The following is a 26833-nucleotide window of genomic DNA, read 5'->3' on the forward strand; positions in this document are numbered from 1 at the left end:
TGGGTGTCATTTCTCATCTTCCCCAGGGGAAGTCAAGCTCCAGGCCCTGGGAAAGGAGGGTCTTGACAGGGGGTCTGGGGGTGAGTGTCTAGCCCAGGAGCAGCTCCAGAGGAAGCAGTGAGAGCCCAGCGGGTCAGAGGGCACGGGGCTGTTTACCAAACAGGCCGAAAGATGATTCATTTCCGCTGCTTCAGATGAAAAAAGGGACAGAAATAAATCTCCCAGGAGAAAGATGGGAAAGGCATTCTAAGGTATGAAGGCTAGGGGAGGGGGGCGTAGCGGGCAACGAGGGGACAGGCTGAGGACAACACTTCTCAGCTTCTAAACACCAGGGCAAAACTGATGCACAGCCCTCCAGGGTCTGCGTACTTTTTCCCACTGAGCTGCTCTCTTCTTGGGTCTTGAGTCTCACAGCCTCCTTCCTGGATGTCATCCCATGGGAAAATGGAGCATCTCCTTCATGCCAAGGAGCTAGAGATGGAGAGGTCCCTTTCATTTCCCCTTTTCCAATCCTTAATTCCAGGCCTCACAGTGGGATTTCTGGCACCCTCGGAGTAAAGCAGGGAGAAGGTACTACTGTTAGGTTTCTTTCCTTCTTTCTCATTCCGTGTTTTACTGAATTTTACACCATTTAGTTTTATTATTTTATTTTATTTTTTTATTGATTTCAGAGAGGAAGGGAGAGGGAGAGATAGAGGCATCAATGATGAGAGGGAATCATTGGTCAGCTGCCTCCTGCACGTCCCGTACTGGGTATCAAGCCTGCAACCCAGGCATGTGCCCTTGACCAAATTGGAACCTGGGACCCTTCAGTCGCAGGCTGATGCTCTATCCACTGAGCCAAATGGGCTAGGGCAGAGTTTCACACCATTTAATAACAAGTTCCAGGACAGCTGTGTGAGAACAGCATGTTGTCCTCAGAGGAGTTAAATTACTGACATCATAGAGCCAAATAAGGGGTGGACCAGGGACCTACATCCAGAACTCCTAATGTGGCCTCTGTCAGCCCCAGGTTATGTCGCAAAATCCCACAGGACAAGCCTGCTCTCCCTTCAGCCCTCCCATTCCTGGATTTATTGTTTTTTTTTGGTATTATTTCTTTTATTTTTTTAATTGATTTTGAGAGAGAGAGAGAGAGAGAGAGAGAGAGAGAGAGAGAGAGAAACATCAATTTGTTGTTCCACTTATTTATGCATTCATTGGTTGCCTCTTGTATGTGCTCTGACCAGGTATCGAACCTCCAACCTTGGTATATCAGGCACCCAAGCAGAACTGGCTTTTTTTTTTTTTTTTTTTTTTCATTTTAAAAAGTATTTTGGTAAAATTTCTATAAAATTGGCCACTTTCAAGTATACAATCCAGTGGCATTAATTGCATTCACAATTTTGTGCAACCATCACCACTATCTATTTCCAAAACATTTTATATATGTGTGTGTGTGTGTGTGTATTATTGATTTCAGAGAGGAAGGAGAGCAAGAGAGAGAGAGAGAGAAACATCAATGATGAGAGAGAATCACTGATCGGCTGCCTCCTGCATGCCCTTCACTGAGTATCAAGCCCACAACCGGGCATGTGCCCTGACCAGGAATTGAACGGTGACCTCCTAGTTCATAGGTCAATGCTCAACCACTGAGCCACGCTAGCCAGGCCCGAAACTTTTTTTTTTTTTTTCACCACAAAGAGAAACTCTGTAACCTACTCAGGAGGACATGATCAAAGCTGAGCTCAGCCCTTGCCGGGTGGCTCAGTTGGTTAGAGCATCATCCCAACATGCCAAGGTTGTGGGTTCAATCCCCAGTCAGGGCACATACAAGAAACAGCCAGTGAATGCACAAATAAGTGGAACAACAAACTGATGTTTCTCTCTCTTGCTCTCTCTCTCTCTCTCTCTCTCTCTCTCTCTCTCTCTCTCTCTCTCTCTCTAAAAATCAATCAATTAGCCCTAACCGGTTTGGCTCAGTGGATAGAGCGTCGGCCTGGGGACTCAAGGGTCCCAGGTTCAATTCCAGTCAAGGGCATGTACCTTGGTTGCAGGCACATCCCCAGTAGGGGGTGTGCAGGAGGCAGCTGATTGATGTTTCTAACTCTCTATCCCTCTCCCTTCCTCTCTGTAAAAAAATCAATAAAATACATTTAAAAAAAAAATCAATCAATTAAAAAAAAAACAAAAAAAACCTGAGCCCAGCCCTGTGTTCAGGAACCAGAAGCTGCTCTTGAGGGAAGAGCACTGAGCACTGGGCCAAAGGCTGTTGTGACTGGGATGGGGGCCAGGGCTTGAGGGGAGAGGTGGACAGAGGCAGCCTTGCTCCTGGGCTCAGTGCATTCAGCAGCTGCTGGGGTGAGGGGGCAGTCGGCCCTGGGACAGAGTGTCCTCTCTAAATGAAGTTCCCAGGATTCCTCAGAGGACAAACATCCAGCCCTGCTCTCAGGATCGCCTGCCTCTGTCTGTGCAAGGAGCCCAGCTGAGACAGGGCTGGAGGAAAGCCTTCAGTCACATTCCCAGCCCTGGACCGGGCTCAAGATCCCCAGGGAACAGACCACAACCCCTTTGAAAATTTAAATAATTTTGTCTGATAGTTTCCGAATTTAAAAAAAACAAACACACATAATTAAACACTGCCCACAATGGCTAACTTTATTCAGAGATTGCTGTATGTCAGGTCCCTTACATACATTATTCCATTTAATCTTAAATACAACCCTGAAGTACAGACTATTTTTATGCCCATTTTACAGATGAGGCAACTGAGACGCTGAGAGAGAATTTTAGTAAATGTGTCCAAGGTTACCCAACTGAAATGATGCATACCAATGACACATATTCCAGCGGGGATTCAAATCCACATTTGCCTTGGGCTCTTTTCATCAATGTATAAGGTTGAACTGTCTGAAGTTGACTTACAAAAATAGTAATGGCAACGACATGCAGTTCAAACTAATATTATGCTTTTAATAATCTCACCATCAATTTTCACGAACATTTTCATGAACTTCCTTCTGGTCTTTTAAATTTATTTATTTATTTATTTTAAATATATTTTTTATTGATTTTTTTACAGAGAGGAAGGGAGAGGGATAGAGAGTTAGAAACATTGATGAGAAAGAACCATCGATCAGCTGCCTCCTGCACACTCCCTACTGGGGATGTGCCTGCAACCAAGGTACATGGCCTTGACCGGAATCGAACCTGGGACCCTTGAGTCCGCAGGCCGACGCTCTATCCACTGAGCCAAACCGGTTAGGGCTATTTATTCATTTATTTATTTTTGAGAGGGAGGATGGGAGAGGGAGAGAGAGAAATATCGGTGAAAGAGAAACGTTTATCCGCTGCCTTCTGCACGCTACCTACTGGGGATCAAGTCCAAAACCCAGGCATGAGCCCTGACTGGGAATCTACCAGGTGATCACTCAGTGCATGGGACAATGCTCAACCAGCAGAGAGCTACACTGGCCAGGGCCCTTCTGGTCTTTTATACAACTTTTTATCTGATTTGGACCATATTTTTCATATAATTTTATATCTTGGGTTTTTTTTTTACTTTCTTTACATATTAATCTGTTTTATGTTGTTTTAATTATATTATTACTAGAGGCCCGTTGCACGAAGATTCATGAAATAGGCCCTCCTTCCCCTGGCTGCTGGTACTGCTGTTCCTCTGGCACCCGGGACTTGGGCCGCAGCGGAGCCAAGCCTTCAGCCTTCAAGCTTGGCTCCGGCCACAGTGGAGCCTTCAGTCTTCTCTCGGGCAGAGCCTTCAGTCTTTGCTATGTGCCTGTGTATGCAAATTAACCCACCATCTTTGTTGGGTTAATTTGCATACTCACTCCTGGTTGGCTGGTGGGCGTCGTGGAGGTACAGTCAATTTGCATCTTTCTCTTTTATTAGTGTAGATGCTTCATGACAATTTTAATGGCTATGTAATATTGCATGAGAATGTACTTTTCCTTGTTGTACCATTTGATCACATTTGAGTTCCATGACAGCCCTAGGGCAGCTCACCTTCAAGTAGAGCAGACAGAAAATGAGCAGAGAAACAAATATGCCTCCATACATACGGTATCAGAGGGGTAAATGCTACAAAGGAAAACGGAATAAGGGGATGGAGAGGGATGGAAGGTGCTATTTTAATAGGGAGGTCAAAGAAGCCTTCTCTGCATCTGAAGGGGAGTGGAGTTTGCCACCCCAAAATATGCCTTTTTGGGATATTATTTTAAGATAACTTTAATAATTATCTTAATTTAAAATTTAAGTTATTTTTAAGACACGGAAGACTCAACTGCCTAAAGGAATTTAGAGGGCCTGCTACAGGAAGAAAGCTCCCAGCACAGAGAACTATGGTTTAATGAGAACTAGGTGTGATAGACAGACAGGGACCTGGCAAGTTCCAGATTAGATCAAAGTCCTCTCTGTGTCCTGCTGTTTAAATTAAAGACATTTGTTTACCAAGCATTTGCTTTCTATCTCCATGTGAATTGCCTTCCTCCCCTTTGAAATCTCATACCACAACCTCCCTTTTCTCCTTAGCTCAAGATGGCATATAAACCTTAACTGCCCACTTTGTCCCTGGACCCCATAGTCTTATGGAACCCCTGCACATTCATATGTAATTAAATTTGGTTATTTTCTTCCATTAATCTGTCTTACGTTGTTTTAATTATTTGACCAGCCAGAAGACCTAAGAGGAAAAGAGAAAATTTCCCCTCCCCCACCCATTGAAGCAAAGATCTGAAGGAAGAGTTCCAGCCAACCAGGCACCAATCTGAAAGAAAAGTGTCCCAAGAAAAAGGAACAGCAAGTGCAAAGGCCCTGGGGTGGTAACATGCTTGGGGTATGCTTTGTCCACCTCCTTTGAGCACAGAGCTGTCCAACTCCTTATCATTGTACCTTGCTCTCCTACTCCAGCTCCCTCCTCCTCTACACCACCCTTCTGCCCAGCCCCCATTGGTCTATCAAACACCCGCCTCCATGCCCAGATTCAAATGTTATTTCTTACGGCTTGCCCTTATTGCCCATCATCTATGTTCTCATAATGTTCATATTTCTATTATAATAATCATCACATTGTAATCTGTTTTGACCTGGCTGCTGTGGCTCAGTGGTTGAGTGTCAACCTCTGAACCAGGTGGTCACGGTTCAATTTCCAGTCAGGGCACATGCCCAGGTTACGGGCTTGATTCCCCAGCCCCAGTGTGGGGCGTGCAGGAGGCAGCCAATCGATGATTCTCTCTCATTATTGATGTTTCTATCTCTCTCTCCCTCTCCCTTCCTCTCTGAAATCAATAAAAAAAAATTTTTTTAAATCTGTTTCGTCCCAGTTGGCAGTGATCTCGTTCAGAGCAGACTGTCACATTCATCTTTGTACTGTTGGTGCAAGTAATAGGCCTGAAAATGTTGGCGATCCCATGTATGTGACATGTCCAGGATAGGCAAATCCATAGAGACAGGCAGTAGATTAGTGGTTGCCCAGGCTGGGGGGAGGGAGGCTGGAGAGTGACTGCTAAATGGGTACAGGTTTCCTTTTAGGGTGTTTAGGTTTAGGTTTCCTTTTAGAAAATGTTCATAAACAAGATAGTGCTAATCGTTGCACAACACTGTGAATGTACTAAACGCCAGTGAATAAATACACCTTTAAAGGGCTAAAATGGTGTATTCTATGTTATGTGAGTTTTGCCACATTAAAAAAAAATTTGGTTGAAATGAGGACTTGAGAGCCTCATCATACAGGCAGCCCAACGTATGGGAGCTTGCATCTGAATAAAATACAACCCAACAGAGATCTCAAGAGTAGAAAAGTCCAGTTGTGAAATCAGAAGAACCATAAAATGTCTTGGATAAAACCACAAGATGACGAAGTATTTACATGTTATATCATTAGGTGGAGCACTCAGTAATGTTAGTCACAGAGGTTTAGTCACAACTACAGTGGAGGGGATTAGGGTGACATCTGTTGGAAATTTGATTTGAACATTGGGGTGCTACCCTATTGAACTAGAGTTTTTTGTATTTTTTAATCCTCACCCGAGGATATTTTTTTCCATTGATTTTTCAGAGAGAAGGGAGGAGGAGGGGAGAGAGAGACAGAAAGAGAAAGAGAGAGAGGCATCAGTGTGAGATACACACATTGACTGGTTGCTTCCCTAACTCAAGGCACGTGCCCTTGACCAGAAATGGAACCCGCAACCCTTCAGTCCCCCAGCTGACACTCTAACCACTGAGCAAACAGCCAGGCTATAGTTAATGCTTTTATGTCAAGTTTCAGAAATGTTTGACTAGGTCAAGGTCATGAAGTTATGAAGCACGAATTTTCAATGTTTTTCCCAAACAAAAATTAACTTTTGGATGTAATATATGTGATCATTAATTTATTTTTTCCAACAAACACTTAGTGAACCTCCCAATGTGCCTGGCAATGTGCTGGGGATTGTAGGGGATATAATTCAGCCCGTATCCCCATGCACTGTGCACTCTAGAGGGGTCTGGAGAGGCTCGGAGAGGTGACATCACTTGCCCCAGTTCACACTTAGTACTCTGAAGCTGGAACACAGGGTTAGAACACAGAGTGACCCATTCCAGAGTTTGAGCAAATCACTGGGCTCCTCTGTCTCCAGCAGGGATGCTGAGACACCAGGAATGGATTTTTTTATATATTCTAGTTGGTAGCTTCCAAATCATTTTGGGGGAAATGTATAGTTAAATACAGGGACAAAGACATGTAGTCAAAAGTGAAACAAGACAAAAAAACCCTATAGTTCAAGACAATATGTATTTTGAGGAAGATGTAAGTGAAGGGAAAGGATGCTTCTGGCTTTGAAAACAGGGAGGCTTCTCCGGACAGGCGGTACCCTTGTTAGCACTTAAAACGTGAGCAGAATTCAGACCATTTGGAGGAAAGAGCATTTGAGGGTAAGGGGCCAGCAAGTGCCAAGTGACAGAGTTGAGATGGTGTGGAATTCGAATCTCTACTCACCCCCAATACTGCTGCTCTGAGTTCTCTCCCTCACTCACTGTGCTTTTCTCACACTACCCCTCTCCCTGGCTCATCCCACACATTTCTTTTTCAAATACATTTTCATTGATTTCAGAGAGGAAGGGAGAGGGAGAGATAGAAACATCAATGATGAGAGTCACTGATTGGCTGCCTCTTACGCGGCCCCTACTGGGGATCGAGCCTGCAACCCGGGCATGAGTCCTGACCGGGAATCAAACCGTGACCTCCTGATTCATAAGTTGACGCTCAACCATCTGAGCCACGCCAGTCGGGCACACACATTTTTATGGAATGAAGTGCCATCTCCATGTGCTGATGGCCTCCAAATCTATACCCAGCACTGTCTTCTCCTTTAGTTTCAGACTTACACCTCTATCTACTAGACATCTCCCACCTGATGTCTTGCAAAAATGGATGTGTAGTTTTTTAAAAAGTCACGAAATAGAAAATATCGAAGTACATCATACGTGAAAACCCAAGTTTAATGAAGCAGTTGGTTCCCATGTACACAGTGGTAAAAAAGACTTTAAAAAACACAGGAAGTAGATAACAAGCTAGACGTGATGACAAAAGGAGTGGGAGGAGCAGGGGCGTGTGCATGTGGGCAACAAAACCAGGGAAGTGAGAAGGAGCTGGCTTCTGGGGAAGATGACGACTTTCATTTTGAACACAGATTCTGGTTTACAGTAAATCAGGCACAGTGGTTGCCTCTTTCCCTACCACTTCCAGCCTCTGGGAGTGAGGGTTTCCCCTCAAGCTCATTAATAATAGGCTCCCCAGCCCCAGCTGGTCTGAAGGGTCCTGGGTTCAATTCCGGTCAAGGGCACATGCTCGGGTTGTGGGCTCGATCCCCAGTAGGGGGCGTGCAGGAGGCCGCCGATCAATGATTCTCTCATCATTGATGTTTCTATCTCTCTCTCCCTCTCCCTTCCTCTCTGAAATCAATAAAAATATATATTTAAAATAATAATAATTGGCTCCCCAGGAGAGATAATGCTTTAATGAGGAACTAACATTTATTGAATCCTTATTATAAGTCATGTTCTCTACATCCAGTTTCTAACTAGAAGTCCTGTTAGTAGAAATGAGAGGCAGAGACCATTATGTCCATTTCACAAATGAGGAAGCTGAGGCTGGGAGAGGAGGAGAACCTCAGGTTGTACAGGTAGCAAGTGACTTGTTGCATCTTGAGAGTGGACCACATCACCTCTGAAAGCATCCATCACCAGGCTCCCTTTGGCCTCATGTATTTGTTTCCCGAGGCTGCTGTAACAAATTACCACAAACTTGGTGGCTTAAAACAACAGACATTTATTCTCTCACAGCTCTGGAGGCTGGAAGTCTGAAGTAAAGGTGTTGGCAGGGCTGGTTCCTTCTGAGAGTGAATCTGTTCCACGCCTCTCTCCTACCTTGTGATGACCTTGCTGGCTATCCTTGGCCTTCCTTGGTTTGTATGTGCATCACTTCAATTTTTGGCTCCATCTTCACATGGCACTCATCTTTTCTTTTCTTTCTTTTTTCAATCCTCACCCGAGGATATTTTTCCATTGATTTTTAGAGAGAGGGAAAGACAGAGAGAAATGTCGATGTGAGAGAAAAGCACCAATTGGTTGCCTCCTGCACCAGCCCCAACCAGGGCCTGGGCCCGGGAGGAGCCTGTAACTGAGGTCCGTGCCCCTGCCCTTGACTGAAATCGAACCCAGGACCCTTCGGTCCACAGGTCAACACTATATCCACTGAGCCAAACCGGCTAGGGCTGATCGTCTTCTTATAAGGACATCAGTTATATTGAATTAGCCAGCCCCCACCCACACCCCAGTGTGACCTCATTTTTAATTTTAACTAATTACATCTGCAATGACCCTATTTGGAAATGAGGTCATATTCTGAGGTACTGAGGAGTAAGACTTCCTCATCTCTTTTTTGAGGGATACAATTCAATTTCTAATACCTCATTCAGTGGTATAAGCTCTGGAGTTAAAAGAAAACTATTTCCTATTGATATGGAGGATTTAGCACAAAAAGTTTACTTCATTTCTTGTTAGATTCCTAAGTTCCCCAGAAACTGGCTGGATTTGTAGAATTCCCATGAGTAGTCCTTATGAATCCTTACAATCCCTCACATCTCCACGGCCTCCTGGACAATATCTACCCGGCACTGCCATCTCATAAAAACACATATGCGCTAACTTTGCCTCCAAAAGCCACCTTCCTCCTGACTTCCCTGTTTTTCACAAAACTAGCTAAAGTCTCCCCATTTCCTAGAAAGAATCCTTTCCATTCTCCTTTATGTCTCCCAAGTTCAGTTCCTTAGGGTTGCTTGTCCCTTGGGAAATTACACTAGCTTCCCAGCTCCTCCCCTTGCTCCCAGACTCTTCACCTCCAATCCAGCCTCACCCTTCTATATATGGCCAGTTTTGTAGAAACACACCTCCAGTCTGACTCGACTAAAACCTGTGGCTTCCGGTTACCTGGTGGCGCTCCATCCTGCAACAAGCACATTTGGCGCCTCACCTTCCTTCCCTTCACGTTCCCCGGAGGTGGTGGAATAAGTCTGCGGACCACTCAGGGGTCGGGATCTCAGCGCAGAGCTTCTGCGGGCGCCCGCCCCGGGGCCCAGCCCAGCCGCGGCCCGCCCACCGCTCAGGGCTACACACCTGGGCGGGCCCGGAACGCCGCGGCGGCGAGAATCTTTCTGCGGAAAGGCCGGGCTCTTTTGGGGGAAGCACGCAGGAACCGGAAGTCAGTGGAGGAAGATTCAACTGTGGGGACGTACTCATTTGACTCGGAAAATGAACGTTCCTAGTGTCCTCATGGCGGGAGGTAGGGTCCCTGCAGTACCGGGTTAACTTCCCGTCCCCCTGAATCCCAGATCCAGGTCTCCTCTCGAAGTCCCCGCTGAGCTGACGGCGCGATCGAGCTTCTCTGGGTTAAGGGTCCGCGAGCGGCTCCTTCCCCGACTGGGCGGCGGGCGGGGGGCGCAGAGCCTTAATAGCCACTTGCTCGCCCCTGGCTGCATTGCTCTCCTATGGCTGCGATGTCAGAGTGACTTCCCATTGGTTTTACGAAAGTGTTCCTTACGTGGGTTTTCTTCTGCTTGCAGAACCGTAAGCATGGTAGAAATCTTGAAAAGTGTGCAGAAGAAAATAAAAACCGCTCTTAATCTACCACTCCGCTAAAACATTTTATTTGGTCCCACCGGGTAAGAAAAACACTAGTGAAAATGGAGGGAAAATAAATTTCCATAACGAGATATTAATTACAAAGAGATTCCTCTAAAGTTACAAATGTCAAAAATGTTAAGCAGTCGAAATTATTGTTTTAAACCCATGCTTCTTGATGGGCATAAAATAAGATTTCTAGGTAGTAAAACTTAGGACATAGCCATAAAAATCAGAAGCTATCTCTTGTGAGTAAAAAACAACAAAAAGTCCTATTAGTTAATTATATGTAGATACGGTTTTTAAACAACTTATTTTAATAATGATTCTGCAGGAGAACTTAAGATGGTCCACAAGTTCTTAAATTATGGGAAAGTCTGTACCACTTTGCAAAGGTTCTGGCCAAACTGCAGCTAACGCTAAGGAAGTAGGACATCCCAACTCACATTTTGCTAAATTTTCCTTTTAGGGAGGTGGAGATTTTTTCCAGTACCATTAGGATGGTCCTTGTTCCAGGCCCTACATAATTCCTGCTGTCGGAAAAAATCCACTGCAACCAAGAAAAGTATTCCCGGCATTGCTTTTTGTGAAAAAACGACAAAGGAGTCTGGGAAGGCACTTGACAAGCTCTTCACTTCGGAACAGCAGGCTTCCATATTGCATGTGTTGAATACAGCATCTAATAATGAACTTGAAGCTTTCAAATCACTTCGTGGAAGAAAGTCCATCAATCTTGTAGAGCACAGAAAAAAGTTTGGGCCATTTCAGAATTTGGAGAGTTTAATGAATGTGCCCTTGTTCCAGTATAAAACTACCGTTCAGATTTGTAACTCCATTCTTTCTCCAGAGACTGAAGTGAAAAAAAGAAAGTCACAGGAAAACCGGCACTTGAAAAAGCTCATCAAACCAGAAATAGAAAGAGAGAGACTTAAGGTATACCCTTTTTTATTAATGTCGATTATACTGCCTAAATATTTGAGAAGCTACTTTGCAAAGAACTATTCTGGGCACTAAGGGCTCTCAGGAAGCTTATAGTTCAGTTGGTGTGTCCAGCAATACATATATTAATAGATAACCCACTGTACAAAGTAGTATGTGATCAATACCAAGGTGAGATATACAGATAGTACGTGAGCCATTCAGAGGAGAGAACTGTGGGCTGTAACTGTTGGGGAAAGTTTACTGGGAGAACTCAACTTGTATCTTTGAGGGAGAGAATTAGGCTAGTGGGAAGAGGAGGATATTCTAAGATGCAAAACAGCGATGTAGAATTAGGTCTGTGCAAAGTTTGTTTGAAAGGAATGTTGAGATATCTGGCTGTGTCTGACAGTTATGTTAGGAGTAATCAGAAATTAAGATGCAAAGATGAGCTATGCCAAAGAGTGACTTTAGAATGCCTCTCCAGCAGCATTTAAAGTTATTTTCTTCCCCCTTTAAATAAAAATAAAAATGTTTTTTATTGACTTTAGAGAGGGAGAGAGATAGAAACATCAGTCAGTTTCCTCATGCACGCCCCCTACTGGGGATCAAGCTTATAACCCAGGCATGTGCCCTGACCAGGAATTGAACCAATGACCTTTTGGTGTATGGGACAATGCTCAACCAACAGAGCCACACGAGCCAGGACAGAAGAACTGTACTTTGTAGCTAGTTGAGCTTCCAAACTATTTTGCCTTTATTTATTTTGTAATCCTCGCCAAATTATTCTGCCTTTAGTGGATATTTACCCATTCTTTAGCAGTAAAAGGGAGATGAATATAGAATTACAAAATGTTCCTGCTTATCTCTGTATCTATAGGTCATGTTAATGTACAAATATTGTCTGTATTACTAAATGAGCCATTTGGGAGTGAGGTGAAACCCAGACTTGGCAGAGCTAAATCCATATATCCCGTTATCTGTTACACATGTCCTCTTAGAAGGCACCCTGAACTCAATACATTAAAAAACAACTCATCTCCCTCAACCTTCCCAAGTCGACCCACCTCCTAAGATCATCTTGATTAATGATGCCATATAGTTACTGAAAAACAATTGGAGTTATCCTAGGCCCCTTGATCATCCCACAAAACAATTTTACTCCCCTTATCTCTGATCTCTTTCTTGTCCTTCTCATTGTCACTGTCTTAGATTCTTAATACTTTGTCATATGACAGGTACCTAACACAAATCCCTACCTCTAGCAGGGGTCCTCAAACTACGGCCCGTGGGCCACATGCGGCCCGCCGAGGACATTTACCCGGTCCGCCGGGTGCCGCTGCCTGTCCTGCTTAGCAACCGACTCGTCCCGGGCCCGCAGTGCGCATAGGAATTTGTTCATAGTTTTTTTTTTTAAACTATAGTCCGGCCCTCCAACGGTCTGAGGGACAGTGAACTGGCCCCGTTTAAAAAGTTTCAGCACCCCTGCTCTAGAGTCTAGTCTCTCTCTTCTGGTCCATCTTCCACACAGCTGTCCATGATCTTTCTGAAATGTAAATCTGTTACTCCTGAATGGTATACGCTTTACTGGCTCTCTGTGGCTCTCGGATAAAGCAAGTTACTTTTTGTAGAAATCTGTGGACCCCTCTGCCCTTTTCCCACTTGTACTCTTTAATCCACTGGCTGAGTCTGAGGTGTCAAACTATCTAAGTGGACATCTCGGTGAAATAACTTCCCGCCTACCATTTTACTCGTTCTCCTAGTCCTCCAGTAAGTCTTTCCTGACCACTTCTTTTCTCTAGAGTAAATAAATAGTTATGGCATTTCTTACCATGTATGGCTGTATTCCTAGTTTCCCAGCATCTAGCAGTCCCCAGCAACATTTGAATGCCTACTTTGACCTACGTGCTGAGAACTGACTGCTACTAGTTACCTTTTAATTACTCCTGCATGTCTTTAACAATTCTGTTTATAAACCATAAATATATTTCTATTACATAAGCTAATTTGGTTTTCTGAGTTTGTAGCTTAAATTTTGTATCTGTTAAAATGTTTACACTAGTAATGAAACCAGCCTTTTTGTTTTAGGCAGTAAATAGTATCGTATCCATTGTTTTTGGTACTCGAAGAATTGCCTGGGCTCACCTGGATCGTAAATTGGCAGTGCTGGACTGGCAGCATAAAGAATGTTGCCAGTTGGTGAAAGGAACATACACATCATCTGTCTATTTAGAAGAGGTAAGGCAGTAACACGTCCCAATTCCTACCTTGTATAGTTTAATCTACTGGTCCTGAAAAGAATCTAATAAAATAGTAAGGAGAGATTCTCTTTTGGTACTTATTACTCACCCATTCCAGTTATGTTTTCCATCATCAATGACTTTTTAAAAATTTAATATTTCTTCATTTATTTCCAAAAATGTCTATGTCAAAGCAGATACTGGGGGAAAAAAACAATGCTAAAGTTGATTCTAAATGTTATAGAATTTCATCACTATATTTGGAAAGCTTATTTTATAAATACTACCATTATGTCATTTGAGTCTTTGAAAGTTTGTGAGATGGGCAGTAATTATCACCCTGATTACACCATTGAAAACTGTTTCGATCAAGCACCTGATGCAGTCAGCCAGTTGTAAAGGTGATTGATTCTAGGCTAATTATTCTAACACTATGCTCTACTGTAGAAGTTTTTAAAAGGTTAATAAAACAGTTTTAACTTCTCTAATCTTAGAGTCAATATAGATTTTAGAAATTACAAGCCCATTTTACAGATGAGGAAAGTAGTACTTAGGACTAAATGGTTTGTCTTAGCTTATCTGGTGCCCAATAGAACCATAACCAGAATTTGGCTGTTCTGATTCTCCCATAAAATGCTTTTTCAATTACTTCAAAATTGTCGCAAAATAGTGTAAGTTATGTAATTTTATTTTTAAAATAGAAGTGGGACAGAGGGGACCCAAACAGTAAAACATAATGATTTACTTTGCTCACTTATTTTATTTTGTTCTTTAAAGATTTCTCCAGTCGTTTCAAAGATGCCCAAAGCTGACTTCTATGTTCTGGAAAAAACAGGACTTACCCTTCAGAACTCAACTCTGTTTCCTATACTGCTACACTTGCATATCATGGAAGCCATGCTGTATGCCTTATTAAACACAACTTTTGCCCAGCATGGCCAGCATCAGGTACTGAGCATGAATCGAAATGCAGTGGGGAAGCACTTTCAGCTGATGCTTGGTGACAGCCGCACTAGTGGAAAAGAACTAGTGAAGGAGTTCCTCTCAGACGCTGTACTGAAGGAAGAGCCTCGGGTATTCTTCCCATCAGATAAGATAGTCCACTACAGACACATGTTTTCAGCTACTGACCAGTACAGAATAGAAGAGTTATATGATTCATTATTACAAGCTGTTGCCTTCTATGAATTGGCAGTGTTTGACCCTGAACCTTAAAATTCTGATCACTAATATATGAACTGCTCTATTTATTAGCTTTAAAGTTACAAAAAAAAAACAAAACAAAAACCAGTTTTGACATTCATGTTAATGGAAAAGAAAACATGGTTTGAGTGTATTTAATGTTTAAAGTCAGATTTTTGGCTATTGAATGGTTTATACAATAAGCCAAGGCCAAGTCCATAAATATCTTTGTGAGATTTTATATCTTTTAGGTTTAAGTGTTAAACAGTAAGATACCTCTAAACAGTCTAAATAAGAAACAAAGTTATCTTCCTTTAAAAGCAAGTATCATCTATATTAAAGAATTCGCTGAAAAAGGGAATGAATTTTTCCGGGTGGTGCTCATCGAGGGAATAAAGCTAAATATAATTGATAACACAACTTGTGGAATCCTCTTCTTATTCTATAAATGGAACATGGTTTGATGCACTGCCTCCAAAAGATGATTTTCATCAGCTCAATCTCTCAAGCCCAGAACAAACAAGCTTTGTCTAATAGGTTCACTATCTTACTTTGAAATCTTTTAGTTGACAGACCATCTTTTCATAAAAGTAGCACTTTTCCACATCTCTCCATTTTTCCTTTTTCTGCCTTAGTTCAGGCCATCATTATATCTCACTTGTACTGAACTCAAGTCTCTGATGTCAAAGCATTAAGTCTTTTCTTTAAAAGTGAAATACACTTATTGGGGAAAACTCAATCATAAATATCTATAATAGAGGCCCGATGCATGAAATTCGTGCAAGGGGCTTGGCCCTCACAGCCCGGGTTTCATCCGGAAGGTCGTCCAGACGATCGTTCTGCTGTTTGGCCGTCTGGTCTAATTAGCATATTACGCTTTTAGTATTATAGATAATAAAAGCATAATATGCTAATTAGACCAGACAGCCGAACAACCTTCTGGACGTCCTTCCGGATGACCTTCCAGACAAAGCCGGGGCTTCAAGGGCTGCGCCCCTTGCACAAATTTCGTGCATCAAGCCACTAGTCCAGTGGTTGGCAAACTGCAGTTTGCCGCTCTGTTGACTAATGAGTTGGCCGACCACTGGGATAGGAGCTTAATCACAAGGAACAACAGCAGCCTGTAATTATTGGAATCGAGAGTCTAGGTCAGTAGTCAGCAAACTCATTAGTCAACAGAGCGGCAAACTGTGGCTCACGAGCCAAATGTGGCTCGCGAGCCACAGTTTGCCGACCACTTCTCTAGTCTCTCTCTCTCTCTCTCTCTCTCTCTATATATATATATATATAAGCCTAAGCAACCAATCGATTGGTAGCTATGACGCGCACTGACCACCAAGGGGCAGACGCTCAATGCACAGGCATGGAAACATGGAACAGACTAATGAATCTCAGAGGGAAGGGGGAGGGCAGGAAGAGATTAACCAAAGATCTTATATGCATACTAGAGGACCGGTGCACAGATTCGTGCACTGGGCCTCTAGTGTAAAATGTAAGTCCTCTCTTTCAGCACCTCATAACTCCTTAGGAGTTTGGTATACACTCTAGATTTGTTGCTATGCCTGTGTAAACCTGTACACATAGTATATGGTTGTATACATAAACATCTCCACCTTGGAAATATTGTAAATATCTCAAACTACTCATGTCTGAAACCATTCTTCCTCCAGATCATCTCCTTTGCTACCGTTTTATACTTTGCTAAATAGCCTCACTGTCCATTCAGTTGTTTATGCCAGACATGTGGTATTCTACTTCTCACATATTTCTAGAAATAGCTGTAAGTGAAAACGTGACTGTTTTAGACATTTATAAGCTAGGATATGAAGTATGGAAAAGTACTCAAAATTTGCTTATTTTTATCACAAAAAATAGTTTAAATCTAACAGCAATTTATCAACTTTAAGAATTGAAAAATATTTCCCCAAATCATGTTAAACAACAACAAAAAGATATTAAAAATTCTAGCCTGGCCAGTGTGGCTCCATGGTTGAGTATCAACCCATCAATCAAGAGGTCATCAGTTTAATTCCTGTCAGGGCACATGCCCCAGTTGCCAGCTCATTCCCCAGCAGGGGGTGTGCAGGAGGCAGCCCATTGATGAGATTTTTCTCATCAATGCTTCTATCTCTATTCCTCTCCCTCTCTTTCTAAAAACCAATAAAATTTTTTTTTAAATTCTATGATTTATTTTACTTTGGTTCCTCAATTATAGAGAATTATCAGAATTTTCTAATAATAAAACAGCAAAAATTAACAGGTAAGAGCTCTATAGGTAGTGAACTCATATTCAGTAGAAAAAAAATCCATATACTTTTTAAAAAATGCCTCAGAGGTCTTAGTCTCTTATACAGGACTGAACCTGTGTAAGTTATAGCTTATATCCAAACCTATACAATATCCAATATTTACTCAGGTCATTATACCTGGAACTCCTATGTAAATACTGGATAAAGCCTTTTAGCTTTAGCCTTTAAATCTATATTTTCAATACAAGAAAAAGTAGGTTAAATAAAAACATTTTAATACATATTTAAAGCAGGTATACATAAGATATTTTTCACCTGCAAAATTAGGATCCTTATCTTTTGAGGTGAAAATGTAATTCACCAAATAATGTAACTGAATATTAAGCTAATACACTTGAAATAGGAAACTATTTTCAGGTATACCTTATTATATAATTGCAAAAATTATTTAAAGTGAACTGTGGCATTTTAAAATCTTATAATTAAAAATACATATTTCCTCCATAAACATAATCTTCAGTGGAAATGGCTATTATATAGAAATCCTATAGTAGAATCCTTTGTTGTTGTTTTTTCTTACCCAAGGACATGGTTTTATTGATTTTACTATATTTTATTTAAGTATATTTTATTGATTTTCAGAGAGGAAGGGAAAGAAACATTGATATGAGAGTGAAACACTGATCGTTTGCCGCCACATGTGCCCAGACTGAGGATAGAACCCATGACCTTTTGGTGTGTGGGACTGAAGTTCCAACCAACTAGGCCACACTGGCCAAGGCTGTTAAATAACATTAAACCTTGTCTGAATTAGATATATTAACATCATTAATATCTATGAAATAAAACGATACAAAAATACAATAAAAATATACAAGGTAAGTGATTTGAATTGGCAAAATATACAAGATATCACATGTACGGTTACTAAAAAACATTCATGGAAACTATAATTCATAATCTTGATTCCACTTTGTCAACATTCAGTATTCAATGGTGAAATATGCTGGAGGAGTGCACCAGAAATAAAATCAGGAAGCTCTTACTTTTTGTTGTTGTTAATCCTCACCCAGGATATTTTTTCCCATTGATTTTTAGAGAATGGGAGAAGGAGAGGGAGACAGAGACACACAGAGAAACACTGGTGAGAGAGACACATCGATTGGTTGCCTACCGCATGCGCACCAACTGGGCCCGGGGATTGAACCTACAACCCAGGTACGTCCCTTTGATGGGGAATCGAATCCATGGCCCTTTGGTATGCAGGCTGACCCTGAGCAGGAAGACCTTACTTTTATTATTTTTTTTTTTGGGGGGGGGGGGGGTTGGGAGGGGAGATCTTACTTTTTGAAAAATGAAACATAATTTCTTTCTTAGGAAGTTTTCTTATGCATTATATATGTAATTTTGTATTCTAGATCGCATAAATTTATTTAAGAGATTCATATTTACAACTTGACAGAGTACTCACTTGGTTGGAGAGAGGAGAGTTAAAGGAACCAAGAAAGGGAAAAATTATGGAGTGGTGTAGCATTGAACCCTCTTTAGAAATCTCTTAGTGAACTCTAGCTCCTAGAAACAGCTCACTTACATACATAAATACTCCAACAAAGCTAAATCAGATAATACAAAAAATTTTTTAAAATACCACCACATCATAAATACAAATTGCAACTCCAATTTTTTCATTTTAAATATTTGCGCACTAGTAAAAAATATACAAATATTCTGTTTTAAATGTACATTAAGAGATGTAAACTTCCACAAAAATCAATATAAAAATGTATCTTAGGGACCACACAATAATCTGTACAAGGCACTGTTAATGTGTAATATTAAGGGAAGCCAGCTGCCAAAGTGTTCACAGTCTCTTTTGAAATGTTAAGGTGAATTCCTTCAAGATAGTGGAGGAACCTGTCAAAATTACAAAGAAAAATAATTTAATATTAATATTTCCATCAGGTGAGAATATGAATCTTGAAATAGCTATATAAATGTTATTTCTATAGATCCTTTACCTTCTTTTATTTCTTCCTTGTTCTTTTAGCTTCTCAGTCCTACAAATGTTTCGAAGAGTTGGCAAGTATTCAATTATACTAGCTTGTCTATTACCCAGGTTGAGAAGAGATCGGCTAGAAAATACACTTTTAATGACTGCTATCCTCTTCCAAGCACAGCTGTAAATTAAAAGTAATGCATTACTTTTTATTTTTAATACCCAATAAAAATGCAACAGTCGCAAACACAACCAGCTTTTGATCTGCTTGTCTGTTTCTGATCTAGACAGGATTAACTGGATTCCAGATTAATTTCCTGTATCATTTTCAACTTATCAACCACTCCCATACTGAAACATCTCTGATGGCCACCTGTTACATACCACAGCAAATCCAAATCCCTTTATCACTCAAGAGTCTCCTGAATCTATCCCTAGCCAGTTTGGCTCAGCGGATAGAGCGTCGGCCTGTGGACTGAAGGGTCCTGGGTTCGATTCCGGTCAAGGGCACGTACCTTGGTAGCGGGCACATCTCCAGTAGGAGGTGTGCAGGAGGCAGCTGATCGATGTTTCTCTCTCATCGATGTTTCTAACTCTCTATCCCTCTCCCTTCCTCTCTGTAAAATATCAATAAAATATATTTTAAAAAAAAAAGTCTCCTGAATCTAGCCCACTCTAATCTCTCATTTTCTTCCCAGCATTCAGACTGATCTCCTTCACTGTCTCATTAGAAGCTACAGTATATCATTAATATCAAGGGCTTATTATGATCAATAAAGCCCAGCTTTTCAAAATTGGTAAGAACCTAACAATTTCCCCTTTATCCTTTTTCTACTGAAATGTAAAAAAAAAATTAAAGACTTACTCTAGATTAGCCGAGGTCTGACTAAAGTACACATTGGTGCGATTCTGTGAAACAGATAAAGTAAGGTCTTTCATTGGATCTTTGCCTAATTTCTTGCAAGAATTCAAGGTTTCCAATGCTTTTGAAATAGTAGACGAACACTTAGTAAAACTGAGAGCTTCTACCGCTGCCTTTAATTCTCCAGAGCTTTGAGAAGTCCATCCATCACTGTTTTCAAGACTAAACTCATCACAAAGTCCACTTTTAACCTTTCCATTTGTCCAACTAAAGTCATGTTTACCAAGTTCCTTTTGTTCCCTTCCATCAGTTAAAAGGGCATCTAAGAAGGACATGTTATCCATGAACTCAGTGAGAGAATTTAAACAGTGAGAAACAAGGGCAGAACATTTTTTTTCTGCTGGTGTTTCAGGAAGATGAGGATTAGATTCAATGTTAGAATCTAAACATTTGTTTAGTTTCTTTGTCTCTGAATTGCTTTCTTTGGCTTTGCTTTCTTCTGAACTTGAGGATTCAGGGTGAAGGCAAAGAAATTCATTAGAGAAGTCCAAGTTCGTGTCAAATAAGTCACTATCATCTAGAATTACCATTTTTTTCTTATGTTTCTTTTTTTGTGACTTTTTCAATGGCTTCTCTCCAGAATGTTTCCTGGCAAGACATTTCATATTTTTTGTTGCTGCACTGGTGTCCACACTTACTGATAAACCACAAAGCTTTTCTGTTTCTGGAATGATATCAACAGGTAATGGTAGGATGAACTCAAGATTACTATATAAGAAATCTACATTCCGCATTTGGAATTCTGTAAGAACCTGGATGAACTTATGCCATTCTTCTTTTGTTCTGATTTTGTGCTGAAAAACAATTTTGAGTAAAGAAATGTTATAATACAATTTAAACATTTTTCTACCCAAACTCATGAACATGTCATCTGTATTCTATCTTCAAAGAAGCCATTACCCCTCATTATTTATTAACCTATACAGTCCCTTAATTCATCAAAATAGTATTATGAATCTAAAAAATTAATTTAGACTATTAATTTGAAGAATTAAATTCTTTAATATTCAGTATATACCCCAATGCAATAATTAGCTCATTTATTTAAAAAATACTTCTCTAGCTCGACTGGCGTGGCTCAGTGGTTGAGCACCGACCTATGAACCAGGTCATGGTTCAATTCCTGGTCAGGGCACATGCCTAGGTTGTGGGCTCAATCCTCAGTGGGGGGCATGCAGGAGGCAGCCGATCAATTATTCTCTCTCGTCATTGATGTTTCTTTCTCTCTCTCCCTTTTCCCTTACTCTCTGAAATCAATAAAAATCTTAAAAAAAAAAAAAACTTCTCTAAAATTTTTAATCTGAACTATCTCTAAGTTCTCTTCTCAATACTATAATAAGCATTTAGAGCAATGCCTATGCATCATTTGTCAGAGGTCAAATATGTTAAAATCAGAAATCTGAAGCCTATAAAAAGGATGAGCAAATTTAAGTTAATCTCTAGATTCAAAATATAGGAGTGTTGAAAAGATGAAAGAAACATAAATTTAACATTCAAATTTAACATTCCAAACTAGACATTAAAAATACCTTTAAAAATGAAAACAAATCTTCAGATGGGGGAAAAATGTTCTTAAGGCCAAACAAGGTCTCAACACAGCCAGTGTCACATTTGGGAAGGTCTGTAGGACTCCTTTTAGCATTTTTAGGGTTATTTTGGGAATCAGGGCCATCTTCAGAGCGAATAAGTTGTACATTTCTGCTGTTTTCTCCTTCAAAGTGAATAAAACAAAGTCTTACCTATCCATATTTTAAACAAATTATATCAAACAATTACTTAAAATCTAAGATCCTTTGGCATCTCTTGATCCTATACCCTCCATTTTGTTCTTCTCCACACATTTATTTAATTCATAAAGAGTGCAATACAGCCCGGCTGGCGTGGCTCAGTAGTTGAGCATCAACTTATGAACCAGGAGGTCATGGTTCGATTCCCAGTCAGGGCACATGCCCAGGTTGCAGGCTCGATCCCCTGTGTGGGCATGCAGGAGGCAGCTGATCGATGATTCTCTCTCATCATTGATGTTTCTATCTCTCTCTCCCTCTCCTTTCTTCTCTGAAATCAATAATATATATATGTTTAAAAGTACAATACAAACATTATTTTTATCACACATAGGTTAAGTGAGATGGTGGTGATGGGCTTACAAAACAATCCAACATGAAAAAAGTGCAAGGACTAGTAACAGACAAGTCACAGAAGAAATACAAATATCTAATAAACTCAAAACCATGTGCAACTTCCCTAGTGATCATGGAAGTGCAAATTAAGATGTTCATTTTTTCACCTTTAAATTGGCAAATTAAAATGACTGATAACCGCCCAGCCAGTGTGGCTTAGTGGTTAAGTGTCAACCTATGAACCAGGAGGTCACGGTTTGATTTCTGTTCAGAGCACATGCCCAGGTTATGGGCTCGTTCCCCAGTGTGGGGAATGCAGGAGGCAGCTAATCAATGATTCTCACCATTGATGTTTCAATCTCTCTCTTTCCCTTCCTTCCTCTCTGAAATCAATAAAACTATGCTAAAAAATAAATTAAATTAATAAATTAAATGACTCATAACCTAGTTCAGTTAAAGGTACACATAAAAGAGCCATCATATACTCATTATGGAACATAAACTCATATGTAAATGTCAAACGTATAGCCTTTGGCCCAGCAACCACACTTCTAGAATTCTCTGCAACATAAGTACTCACAGATATGCTCAAAGAATGTGTATAAAGATATCCACTGTATACTTTAGTAACAAACTGAAGATAACTTAAATGTCTCTAAATAGGTAATGGTTAATTAAATTGTTATATCCAATCAATTATGGAATAGCATGCAGCTGTGAAAAAGAATAGGGCAGAACTGTACTGACAAATTGCTGAGTGAAAAGCAAACTTTTAACAATATATATAGTATTGATTAATTTTGCTAAATAAGTAAGTAGCAATATTTGTGCATAAAGGTCTAACAGTGGCTACCTTTAAGAAGTGAAGTTTTTTTGTTTTTTATTTTACATAAAAGTTTGAATTTCCAATGAGTATCTTTCTTTTTATAGATAGAAATGAAATACATATAAAATCTTTCAGAAAAGAAAAAATGCCATACTTAATATGTCTTCTAAAGTCTTAGTATAGCATTCCAGTAGTATGGTGACAGTTATTAACTAATTTTTTTATAACAGGTTATTTTCCATATTTACTTCCAAGAAATAGTGAAAACTACCAACTTATGTTGAATTAAATGTTTGTCTATTTTGAAAAAATATATATTAAAATTTTGAAGTGATCAAAGAAAAATACTGACAGGGGATTAATATTTCAGAACATCACCCTGATTTCATTTAAATATCTGTGTATTTTCCCGAGCAGAATCTGTAACTACATAACTGTGACTATGGAGCATGGAAATCACGAACTATGAACTTCTTCAGGGAAGGAACCATGTCTTATTCATGGAAACACAGGATCTAGCATGGAGAAAGTCCTCAACATGTATCTGTGACTTGAATTAGGTAATGATTACTAAACATCAATAATAAAATAAAGCATTACTGAAATGATAAAGTTCTTAGGCAAAATAGAATTACAGACTAGTGAAGAAGCTAAAAGGGAACTTACAACATGGCCACATAAAAATAATTTATATATGTGGAAAAAAATCACCAATGTTTTTAAGAAAGTAATAAAAAGAAATTGTTAAATAATATAATTCTATTTGTTTATAAAAAATATATGTTTATAAATGTATAAGTAACAATCTGCTCTAGGTTAGTTTAATTTTATTTACCCACATTTAATGTTCATAAAACTTTTCATCAACAAAGTTGACATATGTATGTATTTTTAAGATTAATGTGATACCTGGATGCTCTAAATTTTTATAATCTAAAAATATTTTGGTATAGGACATATTTTAACATAGGGTCCCATTACAGAAATTTCTTTTTATAAGAAATCAACTTACGACAAAGAGATAACGGCCTTTCTTCTAAAAATCCACCTCCACTTCTAATCCAAAATTGTAAGTAAAGGATACTTTTCCTAATATCACAAGTATTTGCAGTTAACAATGTTACAAAGTCTTTTATGTCAGTTCTAAAATTCTCAGTTAAGCAGATTGTCTGTAGGTAGCTGGCAACATTTAGCTGAGAGAAAGATAGAGGAAATAAACATGGTCAATTGCAGAGTTAATAGAAATACATGAATAATACATGTCTTTTAAAAAGTAAAACTAATTTTGCTAAAATTCACACATTAAGCATTTATTGAGAATGAAAATAAGCAGGACTCAAGGTTCAGTTCAATTCCCAGTCAAGGGCACGTACCTGGGTTACAGGTTTGCTCCCCACCCCAGTTGGGGCATGTGCAGGAGGCAATCAATCAAAAATGTGTGTCTCTAGCCCTAACCGGTTTGGCTCAGTGGATAGAGCATCAGCCTTCGGACTCAAGGGTCCCAGGTTCAATTCTGGTCAAGGGCATGTACCTTGGTTGCAGGCACAAACGCAGTAGGGAGTGTGTAGGAGGCAGCTGATCGATGTTTCTCTCTCTTTTTTTTTTTTTTTTTTTTTTGATATATTTTATTGATTTTTTACAGAGAGGAAGGGAGAGGGATAGAGAGTTAGAAACATTGATGAGAGAGAAACATCGATCAGCTGCCTCCTGCACACCCCCCACTGGGGACATGCCCGCAACCGAGGTACATGCCCTTGACCGGAATCGAACCTGGGACCCTTCAGTCCGCAGGCTGACGCTCTACCACTGAGCCAAACCGGTTTCGGCTCGATGTTTCTCTCTTATCGATGTTTCTGCCTCTCTATCCCTCTCCCTTCCTCTCTGTAAAAAAATCAATAAAATATATTTTAAAAAAATGTGTGTCTCTGCCCTAGCTGGTTTAGCTGGGTGGATTGTCAGCCTGCAAACTGAAGGGTCCTGAGTTCAATTCCAGTCAAGGGCATGTACCTCGGTTGCAGACTCAATGTGGGAAGCAACCAATGATGTGTCTCTCTCACATCAATGTTTCTCTCTCTCTCTCCTCCCACTCCTTCTACTCTATCTCTGAAAAGCAATGGAAAAAATATCCTCAGGTGAGGATTAACAAATAAATAAATATATACAAATAAATAAATAAAATTTTAAAAATAAAACCATGAAATACCAATATATAATTATTACTATGGATAAAATGAAATAATTGGATAATTCCAACTTCTGATAATTATGCAAAATACAACTGAACCCTCATACATTGCTGGTTGAAATGGAAATCATTGGAAAACTTCAGAAAACAATTTATCAAGCTCTTATATTAATTTGACCGATGATTCCACCTTTAGTACTTAAGTAAAAAAAAAAAAAAAAAAAAAAGGAAATATATGTCCAGAATAATGTAATTATTCATAGCAACTTTATTTATAACTAGAGGCCCAATACACGAAATTCGTGCACAGGTAGGGTCCCTAGTGGCTGCTGGCCAGGGTGCCTCCCTTCCCCTGGCCGCCTGCCACCACCGATGCTGCCGCCACCCCTAGCCAGCCCCGCCCCCTGGTTGAACTCCGGGTCAAGGGGACAATTTGCATATTAGGCTTTTATTATATAGGATAGTTTAGCTGTAAACAACCCAAATGTCTATCAATAGGTGAATATGACAACACATTCATATATGTGAAGTATATATATAAAATGGGATACTGCTCATTCACAAAAAAGGAAAGCACTACTGCCACAGGTAATATGAATGAATCTGAAAAAGCATTATGTTGTGTAAAAGAAACAATAAAAAATACATATTATAAGATTCTATTTATATGAAATTCTACAGGCAAAATTATAGTGACAGAAAAACACAATGGGATACAAGAGATAAAATAAAAATATTGTGTTTTTTTTAATTTATCTTTATTGTTCGAAGTATTAGAGATGTATACCTTTTTTCCCCATTGACCCCCTCCACTCTGCACCCGTCCCCCTGAAAATATTCTGTTCTTGATAGATACGTTCTCTATCGACATTTGTCCAAATTCACCACTTAACATGGGTGAAATTTACTGTATATAAATTACTTCAAGAAAGGTAAACTAACAAATGCAAACACACACACATGAACACATGGACATACAGACACCACTACCAGGGCTAAAGTTAAAAAGCCTAACAACAGCTACCAGAAATCTCATGCACTAGAGATCTATTTGCCGATTATATAGAAGTTTAACAAATAATGCAGACGACTCAACAATTCCACTGAACAGTCTAAAAAACAATGTTAGGTAAAAAAAAAATGTTATAAAAGGACACATAATGTTTCCTATTATTTGAAATTTCAGAATCATAAACACTAATATTAAAAAGTTAAATATATTATGATAGTGTGGCTACTTTTGGTGAGGAGGGGAGTGCTGACTTTTTTAAAAAGGACTTACGGGAACTTTTGGATGTAATGGAAATGTTCTATATTTTTATATGGGTGATGGTGACATGAAGGTTTATTACATATGTTAATATTTATCAAATTATACACTTCACCTAAGGGCATTTTAACTGTATGTTAATTTCTCCTCAATAAAGCACTGTTACTATAAAAAAAAAACTTAATGAACACTGGAGTCTAGTTAAAATTTGAGCATCTATCTATGAACCAGGAGGTCACGGTTTGATTCCCGGTCAGGGCACATGCCCAGATTGTGGGCTCTATCCTCAGCAGGGGGTGTGCAGGAAGCAGCTGATTAATGATTCTCTCATCATTGGTGTTTCTATCTCTCCCTTTCCTTTCCTCTCTCTGAAATCAATAAAAAAAACCTAAAAAATTTTAACATATCCTTAGTAATTAGATTTTAAAATTATAACTATCATAATAAATTACCTTTTATGTAATTATGATATATGATCATCAAAATTAAAAACTTACCAACGAAGGCATATTGAAATTAATTTCTTCAAAGCAGCCATCAAACATTAAACTAAATGAAGGATCTATAGTAAAAAAAATTTTTTTAAACATGGAGACCAATTAATTACTTTTTCCAGTTATACTTTTCCCATGTAAATATTGTATATTTCACCAGTAATAGAAATTAAATATCATGCAAACTATACAATAAAAATTGAATTTCTACCTTGGTCTAAAGTAGCTGTAATTTTTAATTAAACTACCATTATTTAACTTGTGATTACTATGATTTTT

General features: G+C 39.6%; 2 protein-coding genes and 1 long non-coding RNA gene across 3 annotated transcripts in view; 1 reads left to right on the forward strand and 2 right to left on the reverse strand.

Annotated features, from left to right (window-relative positions):
• Positions 1–7460: 7460 nt before the first annotated feature.
• LOC308255253 lies at positions 7461–9676 on the reverse strand. The gene is made up of 3 exons (XR_013961323.1): positions 9506–9676; positions 8401–8516; positions 7461–8257 (listed from the first exon to the last, which is right to left on the reverse strand). It is a non-coding gene; the product is annotated as an uncharacterized lncRNA (long non-coding RNA).
• TEFM (transcription elongation factor, mitochondrial) lies at positions 9427–14910 on the forward strand. Its single transcript, XM_080682441.1, has 4 exons — positions 9427–9814; positions 10622–11085; positions 13159–13308; positions 14088–14910. Exons 1-4 carry the CDS (start codon positions 9784–9786, stop codon positions 14523–14525), a joined length of 1083 nt encoding a protein of 360 aa, XP_080538567.1. The 5' UTR covers positions 9427–9783; the 3' UTR covers positions 14526–14910.
• A 3143-nt stretch (positions 14911–18053) lies between these two features.
• Positions 18054–26833, reverse strand: part of ATAD5 (ATPase family AAA domain containing 5) — a 41936-nt gene continuing 33156 nt past the window's right edge. Inside the window, exons 18-23 of the mRNA XM_080682440.1 lie at positions 26558–26622; positions 23618–23798; positions 21189–21370; positions 19603–20453; positions 18760–18918; positions 18054–18655 (exon numbers count right to left, since the gene is read on the reverse strand). Of these exons, the coding sequence (XP_080538566.1) occupies positions 18577–18655; positions 18760–18918; positions 19603–20453; positions 21189–21370; positions 23618–23798; positions 26558–26622 (1517 nt within the window). The 3' untranslated portion in view covers positions 18054–18576. The remainder of the gene's footprint in view (positions 18656–18759; positions 18919–19602; positions 20454–21188; positions 21371–23617; positions 23799–26557; positions 26623–26833) is intronic.

The sequence above is a fragment of the Plecotus auritus genome (assembly GCF_963455305.1).
Source record: "Plecotus auritus genome assembly, chromosome: 7".
Classification (NCBI taxonomy): domain Eukaryota; kingdom Metazoa; phylum Chordata; class Mammalia; order Chiroptera; family Vespertilionidae; genus Plecotus; species Plecotus auritus.

Excerpts from the sequence above, each read along its gene's own strand:
- TEFM (XM_080682441.1), top strand. The coding sequence starts at position 9,784 with ATGAACGTTCCTAGTGTCCTCATGGCGGGAG. Across the intron at positions 9,815-10,621 it reads TAGTGTCCTCATGGCGGGAG|GGAGGTGGAGATTTTTTCCA; the intron begins GTAGGGTCCCTG and ends TTTTCCTTTTAG. Across the intron at positions 11,086-13,158 it reads TAGAAAGAGAGAGACTTAAG|GCAGTAAATAGTATCGTATC; the intron begins GTATACCCTTTT and ends TTTTTGTTTTAG.